Here is a 12,907-nt window from a genome sequence, read left to right on the forward strand (position 1 = left end):
CTTGTTCTCTTAGGCAAGTGTTGATGTTCCTCATGAAATCCTGTTTACTTTATTCTTCTCCTTGGAAAAGTAGTGAGCTCAGCCCCGCCTCTATCTCAGTGATCATGAAACTGTATTATTGGCTGAGTTCGTGAGATCAGCATTAATGTAGTTTCATTGCAGAGAAGCAGTGTTGCTTGGGGTTGAGAGTCCAGGTTTTGGGAACAGGCAGACAAGGTTTGAACCCCAGCTCTGCCATTTGTTATTGCCGTTTTAATTATTGATAGATTAAGAAAGAAGGGGAGAAGTTGGTCTTTGAGTTGAGACATTTATTTCCATTCTGTGAGCCCCAGGAGGAGACAACAGGGCGTAGACTCAGCCATTACTAAGTATTCTGTTGAGTTAAAAGTGCGGACTCTGGAGCCAGAATGCCCAGCTTCCTGTCCTGGCTCTGCTCGCTGTGTGATCTTGGGCAAGTCCTTCTCTGTGCCTCATTTCTTCACCTGTAAAATGGGGATAATCAGGTTTTTTTTCATTGGGTTGAGGATTGAGTGAAAGTTCCTGAAGTGATATCTCCAGCACTGTGCCTGGCCCAGAGGAAGCACTAAGGATGAAGCAGCTTTTACTATGAATAGGAGGCTGCACCGGAGGGGTTCATCTCAAACAGGAGAGAGCGCTGGTCGGCTTTTGCCCTTTCTCAGGCGTGACTCCTCAATCAGACAGAAGGAAGGTGGGGCATGCACTGTCTCGTCATTGCCAGGAGCCTCCCTGCAGCAACCCGGGTAGGTGGCCTTGGGTAGGTGGTCTTGTCCCCGTTTTATAGACCAGGAAAGTGAAGTTAAGGAACTTGCCCCAGGTCAGCCAGACGCAGAATACTCTTTTTTTTTTGCTTTTTTTTTTGAGACAGAGTTTCGCTCTGTTGCCCAGGCTGGAGTGCAGTGGCACAATCTCAGCTCACTGCAACCTCCACCTCCTGGGTTCAAGTGATTCTCCTGTCACAGCCTCCCAAGTAGATGGAATTATAGGCGTCTGCCACCATGCCCAGCTAATTTTTTGTATTTTTAGTAGAGATGGGGTTTCACCATGTTGGCCGGGCTGGTCTCGAACTCCTGACCTCAGGTGATCCACCTACCTTGGCCTCCCAAAGTGCTGGGATTACAGGCGTGAACCACCATGACCGGGCTTTTTATTGTTGTTGTTGTTGTTCAGACTTGAGTGTGGTGGCACAACCACAGCTCACTGCAGACTTGACCTCCTGGGTTGAAGCAATCCTTCCACCTCAGCCTTCTGAGTAGTTGGGACTACAGACATGCACCACCACGTCCAGCTAATTTTTGTATTTTTTGTAGAGACAGGGTCTCGCTATGTTGCCCAGGGTGGTCTTGAACTCCTGGACTCAAGTGATCTTCCTGACTTGGCCTCCCAAAGTGCTGGGATTATAGGTGTGAACCACCGCACACAGCCTAATTTCTCTTTTTATGAGTTTGGTTTTTATTTATTTATTTTAGTTTGGTTTTTAATAAAGTGAAGTTGCTCAGAGCGAGACCCACCATAAGTTCTGGCTACTATTAAGGGTTAGTCTATGGTCGGGCGTGGTGGCTTGCTCCTGTAATCTCAGCACTTTGGGAGGCAGAGGCGGGCAGATCACCTGAGGTCAGGAGTTCAAGACCAACATGGTGAAACCCCATCTCTACTAAAAATACAAAAAATTAGCTGGACATGGTGGCACATGCCTGTCATCCCAGCTACTCAGGAGGCTGAGGCAGGAGAATCGCTTGAACCCAGGAGGCGGAGGTTGCAGTGAGCTGGGATGGCACCACTGCACTCCAGCCTGGGCAACAGAGTGAGACTCCATCCCAAAAAAAAAAAAAAAGTTAGTCTACCTGAAAAGGTTCCTCTATTCTCCTCCTTTTATAGAGGAAGATTTTAAGAGAGGGATGGCCACTTGCCCAGGGTATGGGGTGGGCAGAACCTGGTCTTCTGCTGGTCAGCACTGCCACCAAGCCCTGGAACCAGGTGGAGGTGTGAGGAGGGCTGCTCTGAAGCAGAGGAAGCCGGTCTGTGAGGCCTCTGGTACCTCCCTTCCCCGCAAGGTAAATACCTCAGCAGGCCACTAGCAAAGCTGGGCTCTCTGGCCCTCCCTGGGCCTGTCCTGCCCAACCAGCAGCAGAGGAAGACGGAGGGAGACAAGGCAGTGGCAGCAGGCTTCCTCCCCCCAGAGCACAGGCTTTGTGAGGCTTTCACCTCTCTTAATAGTTTGCTGGCTCCTGGCCCCACGGAGTGCACAGCTCAACTGAGAAGGCGGGACCTTTTCAAGGATTCATTAACTAATACTAGGCAGGAGGGCTTGGGATCCGCAAGGTGGAAGGGGGGCGGCTGGCCACTGTGGGAGAGGCTGGAGATGGCCCCGAAGGACAGAGGAGATTGCGATGGGCTGAAGGGTGTGAGTAGGGCACCCTGCAGGAGAGACAGCCAGGCATGAGTGAGGATGTAGAACTGGAATGAGTTTTTGCTTTGTTGTTGTGGTTGTGGTGGGTTTTTCTGGTGTTAATTTTTAGCATAGGGTCTTACTCAGTGGCCCAGGCTGGAGTGCAGTGGTGCTATCAGGGCTCACTGTGGCCTTAAATTCTTGGGCTCAAGGGATCCTCCCACTTCATCCTCCCAAGTAGGTGGAACCACTGGTGTGCCACCATGCCCGGCTTATTTATTTATGTAGGAGACAAGAGTCTGGCTCTGTCACCCAGGCTAGAGTACAGTGGCACAATCTCGATTTACTGCAACCTCTGCTTCTCAATTCTCGTGCCTCAGCCTCCTAAGTAGCTGGCACTACAGGTGCCCACCACCATGCCTGGCTAATTTTTTTGTATTTTAGTAGAGACGGGGTTTCTCTGTGTTGCCCAGGGTGGTCTTGAACTCCTGAGTTAGGCAGTCTACCCACCTTGGCCTCCCAGAATGCTAGGATTACAGGTGTGAGTCACCACTTCTAGCTTTAATTTATTTTTTATTACTGACTTATTTATTTATTTGGTAGAAACAGGGTCTCGCTTTGTTGTCCAGGCTGGTGTTGAACTCCAGGCCTCAAGTGATCATCCTGCCTCAGCCTCCTGAAGTGTTAGGATTACAGACGTGAGCCACCACACCTGGCCTGGCATGAGCTTGAGAAGTCTGAGGGAAGGAGAGGTGCCCATTATCCTGGCAGGAGCAAGGGTAGGGCAGGAGATGAGTCTGGAAAGGAAATCATGGAGAGTGTATCATAAGCAAGACTTTTTAAAGCAATTTCCGAGGTTTTCTTGTCCTCCTGAGCTACCCATACTCAGTGAGAAAGGCCCAGGCTACTTAGAGAACGTGGCCAAGATCTTCCTGCTGCCCTCCAATGGCCCATTCCAAAAGTGAGCATGTCTTATTTTGAAGGCTTCGGCTTCTGGCTTATGGGTTTTTGTTTTTTGTTTTTTTTTTTTTGAGATGGAGTCTCACTCTGTCGCCCAGGCTGGAGTGCAATGGCACGATCTCGGCTCACTGCAACCTCTGCCTCCCAGGTTCAAGCAATTCTCCTGCCTCAGCCTCCTAAGTAGCTGGGATTACAGACGCACACCCCACCACGCCTGGCTAATTTTTTTATTTTTAGTAGAGATAGGGTTTCACCACATTGGCCAAGCTGGTCTCGAACTGCTGACCTTGTGATCCACCCACTTCAGCCTCTCAAAGTGCTGTAATTACAGGCATGAGCCACCGTGGCCGACCTCTGGGTTGGTGTTTTTAAACAGTTTTTATTTTCATGGCTCTGGGTCCTCAGCCTGATTTTACCCTTAGAGTTCAAAGCCATCTAATTGGAAATGAAAGGAGCCTGATTGATTTGGCAACTCTGCAGCCAGCCCACATGGCAGTGATGCTATGGAGAAAGTGAGTGCTGCTGCTCATGTGTGTGTCTGCGCCACGCTCCCTGGCCCGAGGTGGCTGAGCCCCACTGCCCGATTGGCCTGGACACACAGAGCGTGGCGGGGCGGGGACAGGGGCGCAGTGAGTGCTCCCCGGATCCTGGAATCCCCAGAAGGAGGCAGCTAGTTGGAAGCCTCGATTCCCTCAGCCCTGCTTGCACAGCTGCCTCTGCCCCCTCATTGCTATCACCCAGTTTCTCTTGCTAGGAAAATAGGAAGCTGGTCCAAAAGGGAACTGCATGGGCACAGGTGAACTGCAGAATCTTGAGTCTGCTCATTGAAATACAGATTCCCAGGGCCTGCCCAGACCTACTGAATCAGCATGTCTGGAGTGATGCCCAGGAATCTGCATTCTTTCGTTTTCTTAAGAGACAAGGTTTCACCATATTGCCCAGGCTGGTCTCAAACTCCCGAGCTCCTCAAGCGGTCCGCCCACCTTGGCATCCCAAAGTGCTAGATTATAGATATGAGCCACCACATCTGGCCAATCTGCAGTGTGTGTGTGTGTGTGTGTGTGTGTGTGTGTGTGTGTGTGTGTGTAATGGAGTCTCTGTCACCCAGGCTGGAGTGTGGTAGTGCGATCTCAGCTCCCTGCAACCTCTGCCTCCCGGGTTCAAGTGATTCTCCCGCCTCAGCCTCCTGAGTAGCTGGGACTACAGGCGCCTCCCACAACACTCAGCTAATTTTTGTATTTTTAGTAGAGACAGGGTTACACCATGTTGGCCAGGCAGATCCTCCTGCCTTGGCCTCCCAAAGTGCTGGGATTATAGGCGTGAGCCACTGCACCCAGCCAATCTGCATTTTTCACAGGCTTCCCAGGGCCTCTGAAATCAAGCCAGGGTTGTGTCTTGGTTGGGTCATCCTGTGGGTTGATGGCCGTGTTCAGGGTAGACCGGCAGCAAGATGGCAGAGGGATTGGCATCCCCGAGATGGATGGTGCCTGGATAACGCCTGGATGTGACTGCTCCTTGAAGAACATTCAGTTGTCTCCTGAGATGGGAGGGTGGGCTACGGGGGCAGGAATGGAGGACAGGACCCCAAGTCTCTTACCCCTGAAACACAGCCCGGCATTTGGAGCCTTGGAGAGCGGCTCTCTGAGGGGCCTACCCAGCCCTGACCTGATGAGAGACACCGTCCGCCTTTCATTTCCAGAAGATTTTGTTCCTGAGGGGGAAACACCCAAATTGTGGTCCGGCAAAGAAAATCCGTGGCCCATGGCCAGAAAGTCACTGGTTCCTCACTTCAGCGTTTGGTTTATAGACACGTGACAGAAGAGGCGACCTTTCCAGTGATGACGAAGCCGGCGGAAAAACAAAGATGTGGGGGAAATGTGCATTACTTATTGTTTTAGCACCTTTTTCTAATCTAAAGTTACTTTGTTTAGAAACAGAGAAGTGGTGTGTGTAACTTAGTCAGCATGTGGCATTTTTAGAATTGGTCTGTTTCGAAATGTGAAGGAAAAAAATATTTTTTTCCTGAGTTTCCGTAAAACTTAGAAGTTTACAGGAAAAACATGCTTTTCCCTGACTCTTCTTTCTGCTTTGCCCCCTGGATTTCATCATTGCCACGTGTGGCCCAAGCAGCCGGCTTGAAGATGTATTTTATTATTGTTAGAATGAAGTCTTGCACCAAGACAGCTGGGTCCTATCAGAAAGTCCCTTTGCTTCCTTGTGCTCAGAAGGAAGAGTTTGCTGGGTGTGGAGGCTCACGCCTGTAATCCTAGCACTTTGGGAAGCTGAGGTGGGAGGATCACTTGGGCCCAGGAGTTTGAGACCAGCCTGGGCAACCTACTGAGACCCCTTGTCTCCAAAAAAAAAAAAAAAAAGGCCGGGCGCGGTGGCTCACACCTGTAATCCCAGCACTTTAGGAGGCCCAGGCAGGCGGATCACGAGGTCAGGAGATCGAGACCATCCTGGCTAACACGGTGAAACCCCGTCTCTACTAAAAATACAAAAAATTAGCCGGGTGTGGTGGCGGGCGCCTGTAGTCCCAGCTACTTGGAGGCTGAGGCAGGAGAATAGCGTGAACCCGGGAGGCGGAGCTTGCAGTGAGCCGAGATCGCGCCACTGCACTCCAGCCTAGGCGACAGAGCGAGACTCCATCCCCAAAAAAAAAAAAAATTTAGCCCAGTGTGGTGGCACACACCTGTGGTTTCAGCTATTCGGGAGGCTGAAGCAGAAGGATTGTTGAGCCCAGGAGGTTAAAGCTGCAGTGAGTCATGATCGCACCACTGCACCCCAGCCTGGGCAAGAGAGCAAGACCCTGTCTCAAAATAAAACATGAAAAGAGAAGGTAGGCCGGGCGTGGCGGCTCACGCCTGTAATCCCAACACTTTGGGAGGCCGAGGTGGGCGGATTACTTGACATCAGGAGTTTGAGACTGGCCTGGCCAACATGGTGAAAGCCCATCTCTACAAAAATACAAAAATTAGCTGGGTGTCATTGTGGGCGCCTGTAATCTCAGCTACTCAGGAGGCTGAGGCAGGAGAATCACTTGAACCAGGGAGGCAGAGGTTGCGGTGAGCAGAGATGGCGCTATTGCACTCCATCCTGGATGACAGAGCGAGACTTTGTCTCAAAAAAAATAAATAAAATAAAAGAGAAGGCAGAGCTGGCCATCTCTTCACCACCGTCCCCCTCGTCACTGCTTCTAGATCCCCGTGACTGAGGGTGTCCTCAGCTCTGCCCTGAAGTACCTTAGACTCTGAGTGTTGGAAGGGGATCAGGTCTGGGTGCATAACTTCCCAGCGGGAGGGTTAGATCCTTGCTATGCTAAGCAGTGATGACAGGCTGGTGATAACAGACCAAACTAAGCCTGTCTTTGTATGTTGGCAATGGCACCCCCAGGGGAACCTTGCAAATATGCAGATTTTAACATCCCTCATTTCAGATCTGTCAGGGACAAGTTCTTCTGGCCTGTCAGCTCCTGCCATACACAGTCCTGGAGCCTGGTGGCTCTGAGTTGCTCATTTGCGTTTGGCCACAGGGTTCTGGTCAGGGGAACTCCCCTCTTCCCTACCCTTCCTCCATGACTTGGCTCACTCCTGCTCCAAGCCCATGGCTCAGTGGACACTAGGCAGCTCTCTCCTGGGGCACAGGGCGGGTACTCTGAAGGCTGAGTGGATAGGAAGCAAGTGTCTGAATGGACACTGGTACTAGGCCTTCCTTCTGGGATGAGGTGGCTCCCGCCAGACCTAAAGCTGGCTTTTCTGGCTCTGGCTGTGGCTGCCTTCTAGGTTTGTCTACTGCACATCTGACAGGTCTTGTGATGGAACTTCAGTGATACCAAGATGGAAACAATGGGGTCCTTGTCCTCAGAGGACTCCTGGCCAGATGGGGGAGGTGGGCAAGGAAACAGCAGTTTTAAAGCAGTGCTGCACGGGGCTGGGGCCGCGCCACATAGGGGTCTCTGAGCAAGGCACACAGACCTGCTGTGGCTGCTGAGCCTAATTTACTGAGCTTTCTAATTGGGTCAGCTGGGTGAAGAGGACAGCACCTGTGCAGAGGACATCTGTTCAGTGGTAGCAGCCACTGTCCCCAGGTGCCACGTCTTCCGTGTGGGCATCTCTTTCATAGCCCTGGAGTACCTACTGTGTGGTTCTGTTTCACAGGAGCTGTTGCATATTGCTATTTGTTCAACAAAATCATTGAAGTTTAAAAAGTTCTAATTAATAAGTGTGCCTGGGTAGGAAAGAACTTGGCCCAGGAGCCACCTCCCACCTTTTCCTTATTGTTAGGAAGAGCCCAGCAGTTTCCTGGGAGACAAAGGAGGGCATGAATCTTGACTCCTTGTGATTCCAAGATCACCGTCCGGCAGCCGGGTTCCTGACCCTAGGAGATGCGCATGAAATATCCTCCATCAGGGAAGGAATCTCCCTCCAGTGAGAACTCCCGAGAGGCTGATGATTGACCAGGATTGACAGGACAGGGAAAGAGCAGCCCTTTCACATCCCAGGTCAAGACCATAGAGGCCCAGAGAAGTGTTCCAACCTTCCCACGCTGGGACAGCCAGCCAGGGCCAGGGGTGAGCACTGAGCACCAGGCCTCCTTCCTGGCTTCTCCCCTCTCTGGAAGCTTAGCATTAGACAGAGCCCCCGAGCTGTGGTGCTGAAGGGTTAACTCGGCGCTCCCCAGAGAGCCGCACGCTCCTGACCCTCCCGTCTTCCAGGCCCTCTCAGCTGTGGCCTTCTGGGCATAGCTGGGTCACGTGAGAGCCAGATGTGGGGATTTCCCAAGCAGTGGTGTGTGCGTGCGCACTGCGTGCATGCACAGCTCTGTTTACGTGGCATCTCAGCACTCAGGGGATTGGCCTGGACCCACGCAGAGCAGGGGAGGGATGGGGTAAGGAAAGGCTCAGGGGCTCCCAGCAAACACCATGGGGGGCTGCACCAAGCCCTGCTCCCCCCAGACATTCCACATGAGCGGGTTGTTCCTGTTCGGGCTCCTGTTTCCTGTAGCGTCCATCCTGCCAGAGACTATACTGGTTAGGGGTAATTTTTCTGAAAATCTCTTTAAAGGGCTTTGAAGCAGATGCTGGGAGCCAGCAGCCCTTCAGGGTGTTCTGCAGGCTCAGAGGCCTGCATGGGAGCCACTGTGCCCAGCACAAGCCAGGCCTGTATGCCCGTATGTGGTTCCAGAGGCCAAGCCTGGACTAGAGAGGGCAGAGCCGTGGGCACCAAGAGGGTCCTAGTGCAGTGGGGTAGCTGGGCCTCAGTTTTCCATGAGCCCTTGGGCTGGAGAACAATCAGTATTCATCTTTCCATCAGCCACTGGGGGTTAATTGGGCATCTCCTACATTCAAGGTGTTTGGGGTGCTGACGGGGTTAGCCTTGAAGGAACTAAAGGTCTTATTGAAGAGACTCATAACAAATCTTTATTAAGCACCTACTATGTGCTATGCGCTTGCTAGGACTACAGCCCTAACCGGACATTTGGAGCCAGTGGGAACAGTCAGTGAACAAAGATCCTGCTCAGGGCATGATGAGGAAGACAGCAAACCTCGAAAAGTGGGTGTCCTCAACCTCAGTCCAGGAATGAATTCTCCTCCTACCCCTGACCCCCAATCCCTACCCGTCTTGCACCAGTGGATGGCAGCATCCAGCCAGATGTCCCCGAGGCTCTGTAAGCCCTACCCCCAAAGATGGGTCCAGTTATACCTTCAAGGCCTCCAGGACTCAGCCCTGCCGTCTCCTCCCTCAGACCTTCCGGGACCCAGCCTGTCTCCCCAAACCTACATGACTCCTGAAGCAGACAGGAACGCTGGGGAGGGTGTCTGTGGTTGTGTGTCTGATGCTTTTAGACAGAGGGTGGAGAGTCAGATGGTCTCAACCAGGAGCCGTTGATGCTCCCGAAATAGTTGGCGGTTGATTCATTGATAATCCGATAGCAAGAGTCCAGTCTGGAGAGAAGGAGACATTCCACATTTTGTTGTCCAGGGAGGGGAATGTCTGTCCTGAGTCCATTGCTGTTGACTCCATCACTCACTCGCGGCTCTCAGGGAGACTGAGCCAGGGAGGAGGCGGATTGCAAGACTGGGGGCTGGAGACCAGCGGCTGCTGACTTCATCCCGCTGCCGGCCTCTCTGCTGCTCCTTCTCAGTGTGAATGCAGATACTTGCTTTGGCTCGGGCTTCTGGGGGAGCTGGTGGGTGGGGGAATTGGAGGGAGGATCTCCCAGTAAGTGGGGGAGGACCACCAAGGCAGGCCACCCCAGGGAGGCGGGTGGCTGGGATCCTGGAACTCAGAACAAACTTGAGTTTGTCTCTTCTCTGCATACAAATACCCTGGGGTGGGGAGAGGTGAGGACCTGAGAACTGAGGGGGAGGCCGCAACCCAAAGGGCTGCCGCAGGTTGGGCGGCAGCAGCTGCTGGGAGCAGAGGCTCTGAACCTGCCAGCCTCCCTGGCCAGCACCCCTCTCTCCACCCATAGCACCTCTCACTAACCCAGCACCTGTCTTTAACCAGGAAGCCTTGGGTCTTCTCAGCAGGGTGGAGGGAGGTGACAGAACTACCGGCTACTCCGTGCCAGGGCAGCCCCCTCTAGGCAGCCGCAGTGCTCCTAGGGCGTCCTTGGCTTCTCCATCCACACCCACTTAGGCTGGGCTGACCCTTCTGGCCCCAGGCCTGGCCTAGGCCAGCACCCTTGGACTTAGTCCCTAAGGGGCTGTGGAGGGTCTCCAGGCCCAGCCCCCACTGCACACCATCCCACCCCATCCCCCTCCTGAGCAGGGAAACTGCTCCTTGACTGCATAACCCAGGGCCGGAGGGTCAATAGTGCATTCCTACTCTGGGCTGGGCTGCCCCCACACATGTTCTGGATTCCGGGGAACAGAGGCAAGTCCTTTCTTGCTGAGAGCAAAAGGAATAGGAATATGGCTACATTTACAAAAAGCAGCAGAAATGAATAAAGCCTTGGCCAGTGGCCAGGGAGGATCAGAAAATGACATCCCCCATGAGGACCCTTTGTTCCCAATTCCTGGCCAGCCTGCCTGGGCTTAAGTCTGATGCCATCACTTCTTGCTGTAGGGCCTTGGGAAAGAACTTTAACTTTTCTTTTCTTTTTTTCTTTTCCCCCCGAGACGGAGTCTCACTCTGTTGCCCAGGCTGGAGTGCAATGGCGCGATCTCGACTCACTGCAACCTCTGCCTCCTGGGTTCAAGCAATTCTCTTGCCTCAGCCTCCCAAGTAGATGAGATTACAGGCATGCACCACTCTGCCTGGCTAATTTTATATTTAGTAGAGATGGGGTTTCAACATGTTGGACAGGCTGGTCTCGAACTCCTGACCTCAGATGATCCACCCACCTTGGCCTCCCAAAGTGCTGGGATTACAGGCATGAGCCACCGTGCCCGGGCAGAGCCTTAACTTCTCTGAGCCTCACTTTCCTCATCTGTAAATTACAGAAGATTAAACAAGAAAATGTTCATAAATGTTTAGCACAGCACCTAGCATGAATGTTAAGTAAGTGGAAACTGGTATAATTATTCTAGCTCCAGCCCTACTGCTTATTTGCTGTGCAATCTTAGGCAAGTCTCTTCTCCTTTCTGGTGCTGAGTCCCTAAATAGTCCTTCCAGCCTGTGGGGTACCACCAAGAAGCCAAAGATGTAGCAGAGAGAGGGGACCTGGAGACAAACAATGGCCTGGCTTTCCATTTGGGATTTGCTTTCTGTCTTTAAGAAGATATCCATCAGAAATTCAGCTCTACTTGATTTCTTCTTGAGTACTTCTGTTTATTTAGCTCAGTGGCCCCAAACCCTCAGGCCTTGGGCATAACCAGCTACATAATTTGCAGGATCCACATGAAAATGAAGACTCTCTCATTCATAAATTATTAATGAAATCCCTGACAGAAGAGCATTAAATCAGCTGCAGGGACCCTTCTAAACCTAGGACCCTCGGCCACTGCCCAGATCACACTTCCGTGAAGCCAGCTCTGCCTTGGAGGCTCTGAGTGTAGGAGCAGGCCTGGGGTCCAAGCTGCTGCATTAGCAGCATTCACCCCTCGCCCTCCAGTGCAAGGGTACTCTTTCTTCACGCCGTGGGTATCTCTGACCAGCTGGCTGCTGCTTACCCTGGAACAAGCTTTGTAGAGTTCCCCATGTCAGAAGCAGCTCACACACTAAACACGACTTCCACCCAGGTGTGCTTGGATTGGAAGTCATACTTGAACTATTTGTTTTCTATCATCTTAATTGGTGCCATGTTTTTTTTGTTTTTTGTTTTTTTTGTTTTGTTTGTTTGTTTGTTTGTTTTTAAGAGATGGAGCCTTGCTCTGTTGTCCAGGCTGGAATGTGGTGGCGTGATCTCAGCTCACTGCAACCTCCACCTCCCGGGTTCAAGCAATTTTCCTGCCTCAGCCTCCTGAGTAGCTGGGATTACAGGTACACACCACCACACCTGGCTAATTTTTATATTTTTAGTAGAGACGGCGTTTCCCCATTTTGGCCAGGCTAGTCTCAAACTCCTGACCTTGCGATCCGCCTGCCTCAGCCTCCCAAAGTACTAGGATTACAGGCGTGAGCCACTGCGCCCAGCCTGGTGCCATGTTTTTTAAGACTTTTTAAGAATTACGAATTGGCCATCCATGTTTTTCCCAGATGATATTCACATGGTTTTCACTGTTGCCCCTCAGTTTCTGCTGCTCTGAGCATGACAACCTGTTTTAGGTCCTCTAAACTGAGTATCACATAGGCCGAACTACTTCTCTGTAAAGGAATGATAACCCTGTTGAGCCGTTGTCAAGATGTGAGTTGCTGTGTGCCTATGCAGTAGTGCCTACCACAAGAAAGTGCCCTGTTCATGGCAACAATGACAGTGACTGTTACTACTGAATAATAGGACTAGCAGCTCTTAGGCCCTAATTATTTGATGGCCTGAAAGTGGTGGCTAAATTTCCTGGTGTCCTAACCAGAAAGGAAAAGAAACGTGGAGTCTGCAGGAAACCGAAGAAATCTAGTCCTGTGCAGTTTAGTTGTATGGGAGAGGAAAGGCTAAACTGCAGCAGTTATTTAGAAACCAGTTCAAAGCTGTAGTGAGGTAAGAACAGTATTCCCAAAGAGGGAGAGGGCTTGAGTGCTCCAGTGTGTGCAGATACTGAAGGATGGAAGGGCATGGAGAAGACAGGGAGGTGTTCATTCCATTGGGCCCCCGGCCTGTCGCCCCTCCCCTCCCCGGAGCCCAGGGCGGGGCTGTGGAAAGAAACTGACAAGGCTGGTGACCCAGCCCTGGTCCCCTGAGCCTGTGGTTCTCTTTCATTCTCCATGGAGTTTGTGCTGTTGGCTGTATTCATTCCGGTCTCTCCCACCTGGGCTCATGGCCCGCTCTGGATTTATTAGTTTGGATGGATGGAACTTGCTTTACACCAGGGAAGCATTCCTGGAAGCATGGTTTCAGACTAGATTTGGATAAATTCAACCCAATTCTCACTGCTCTGGAGTTACTCAAGGTTAAAAGAAGCCTTACTATGAATCTATAAGGGCCCTTTTAAAAATTATT

General features: G+C 51.7%; 1 protein-coding gene across 9 annotated transcripts in view; it reads left to right on the top strand.

Moving 5' to 3' along the window:
- The window catches only part of LOC105478319 (SH3 and PX domains 2A), a 250,954-nt gene that overhangs the window by 166,324 nt on the left and 71,723 nt on the right, over positions 1-12,907 (top strand). Inside the window, exon 1 of one of the 9 annotated variants that reach the window (XM_071069174.1) lies at positions 6,032-8,403. The exons of the other annotated variants lie outside the window; for them this stretch is intronic. Coding sequence (XP_070925275.1) covers positions 8,289-8,403 — 115 coding nt within the window. The 5' untranslated portion in view covers positions 6,032-8,288. Of the gene's footprint in view, positions 1-6,031; positions 8,404-12,907 lie in introns of those variants that run through there. 9 annotated transcript variants of the gene reach the window in all.

The sequence above is a fragment of the Macaca nemestrina genome, chromosome 9 (assembly GCF_043159975.1).
Source record: "Macaca nemestrina isolate mMacNem1 chromosome 9, mMacNem.hap1, whole genome shotgun sequence".
Lineage (NCBI taxonomy): Eukaryota > Metazoa > Chordata > Mammalia > Primates > Cercopithecidae > Macaca > Macaca nemestrina.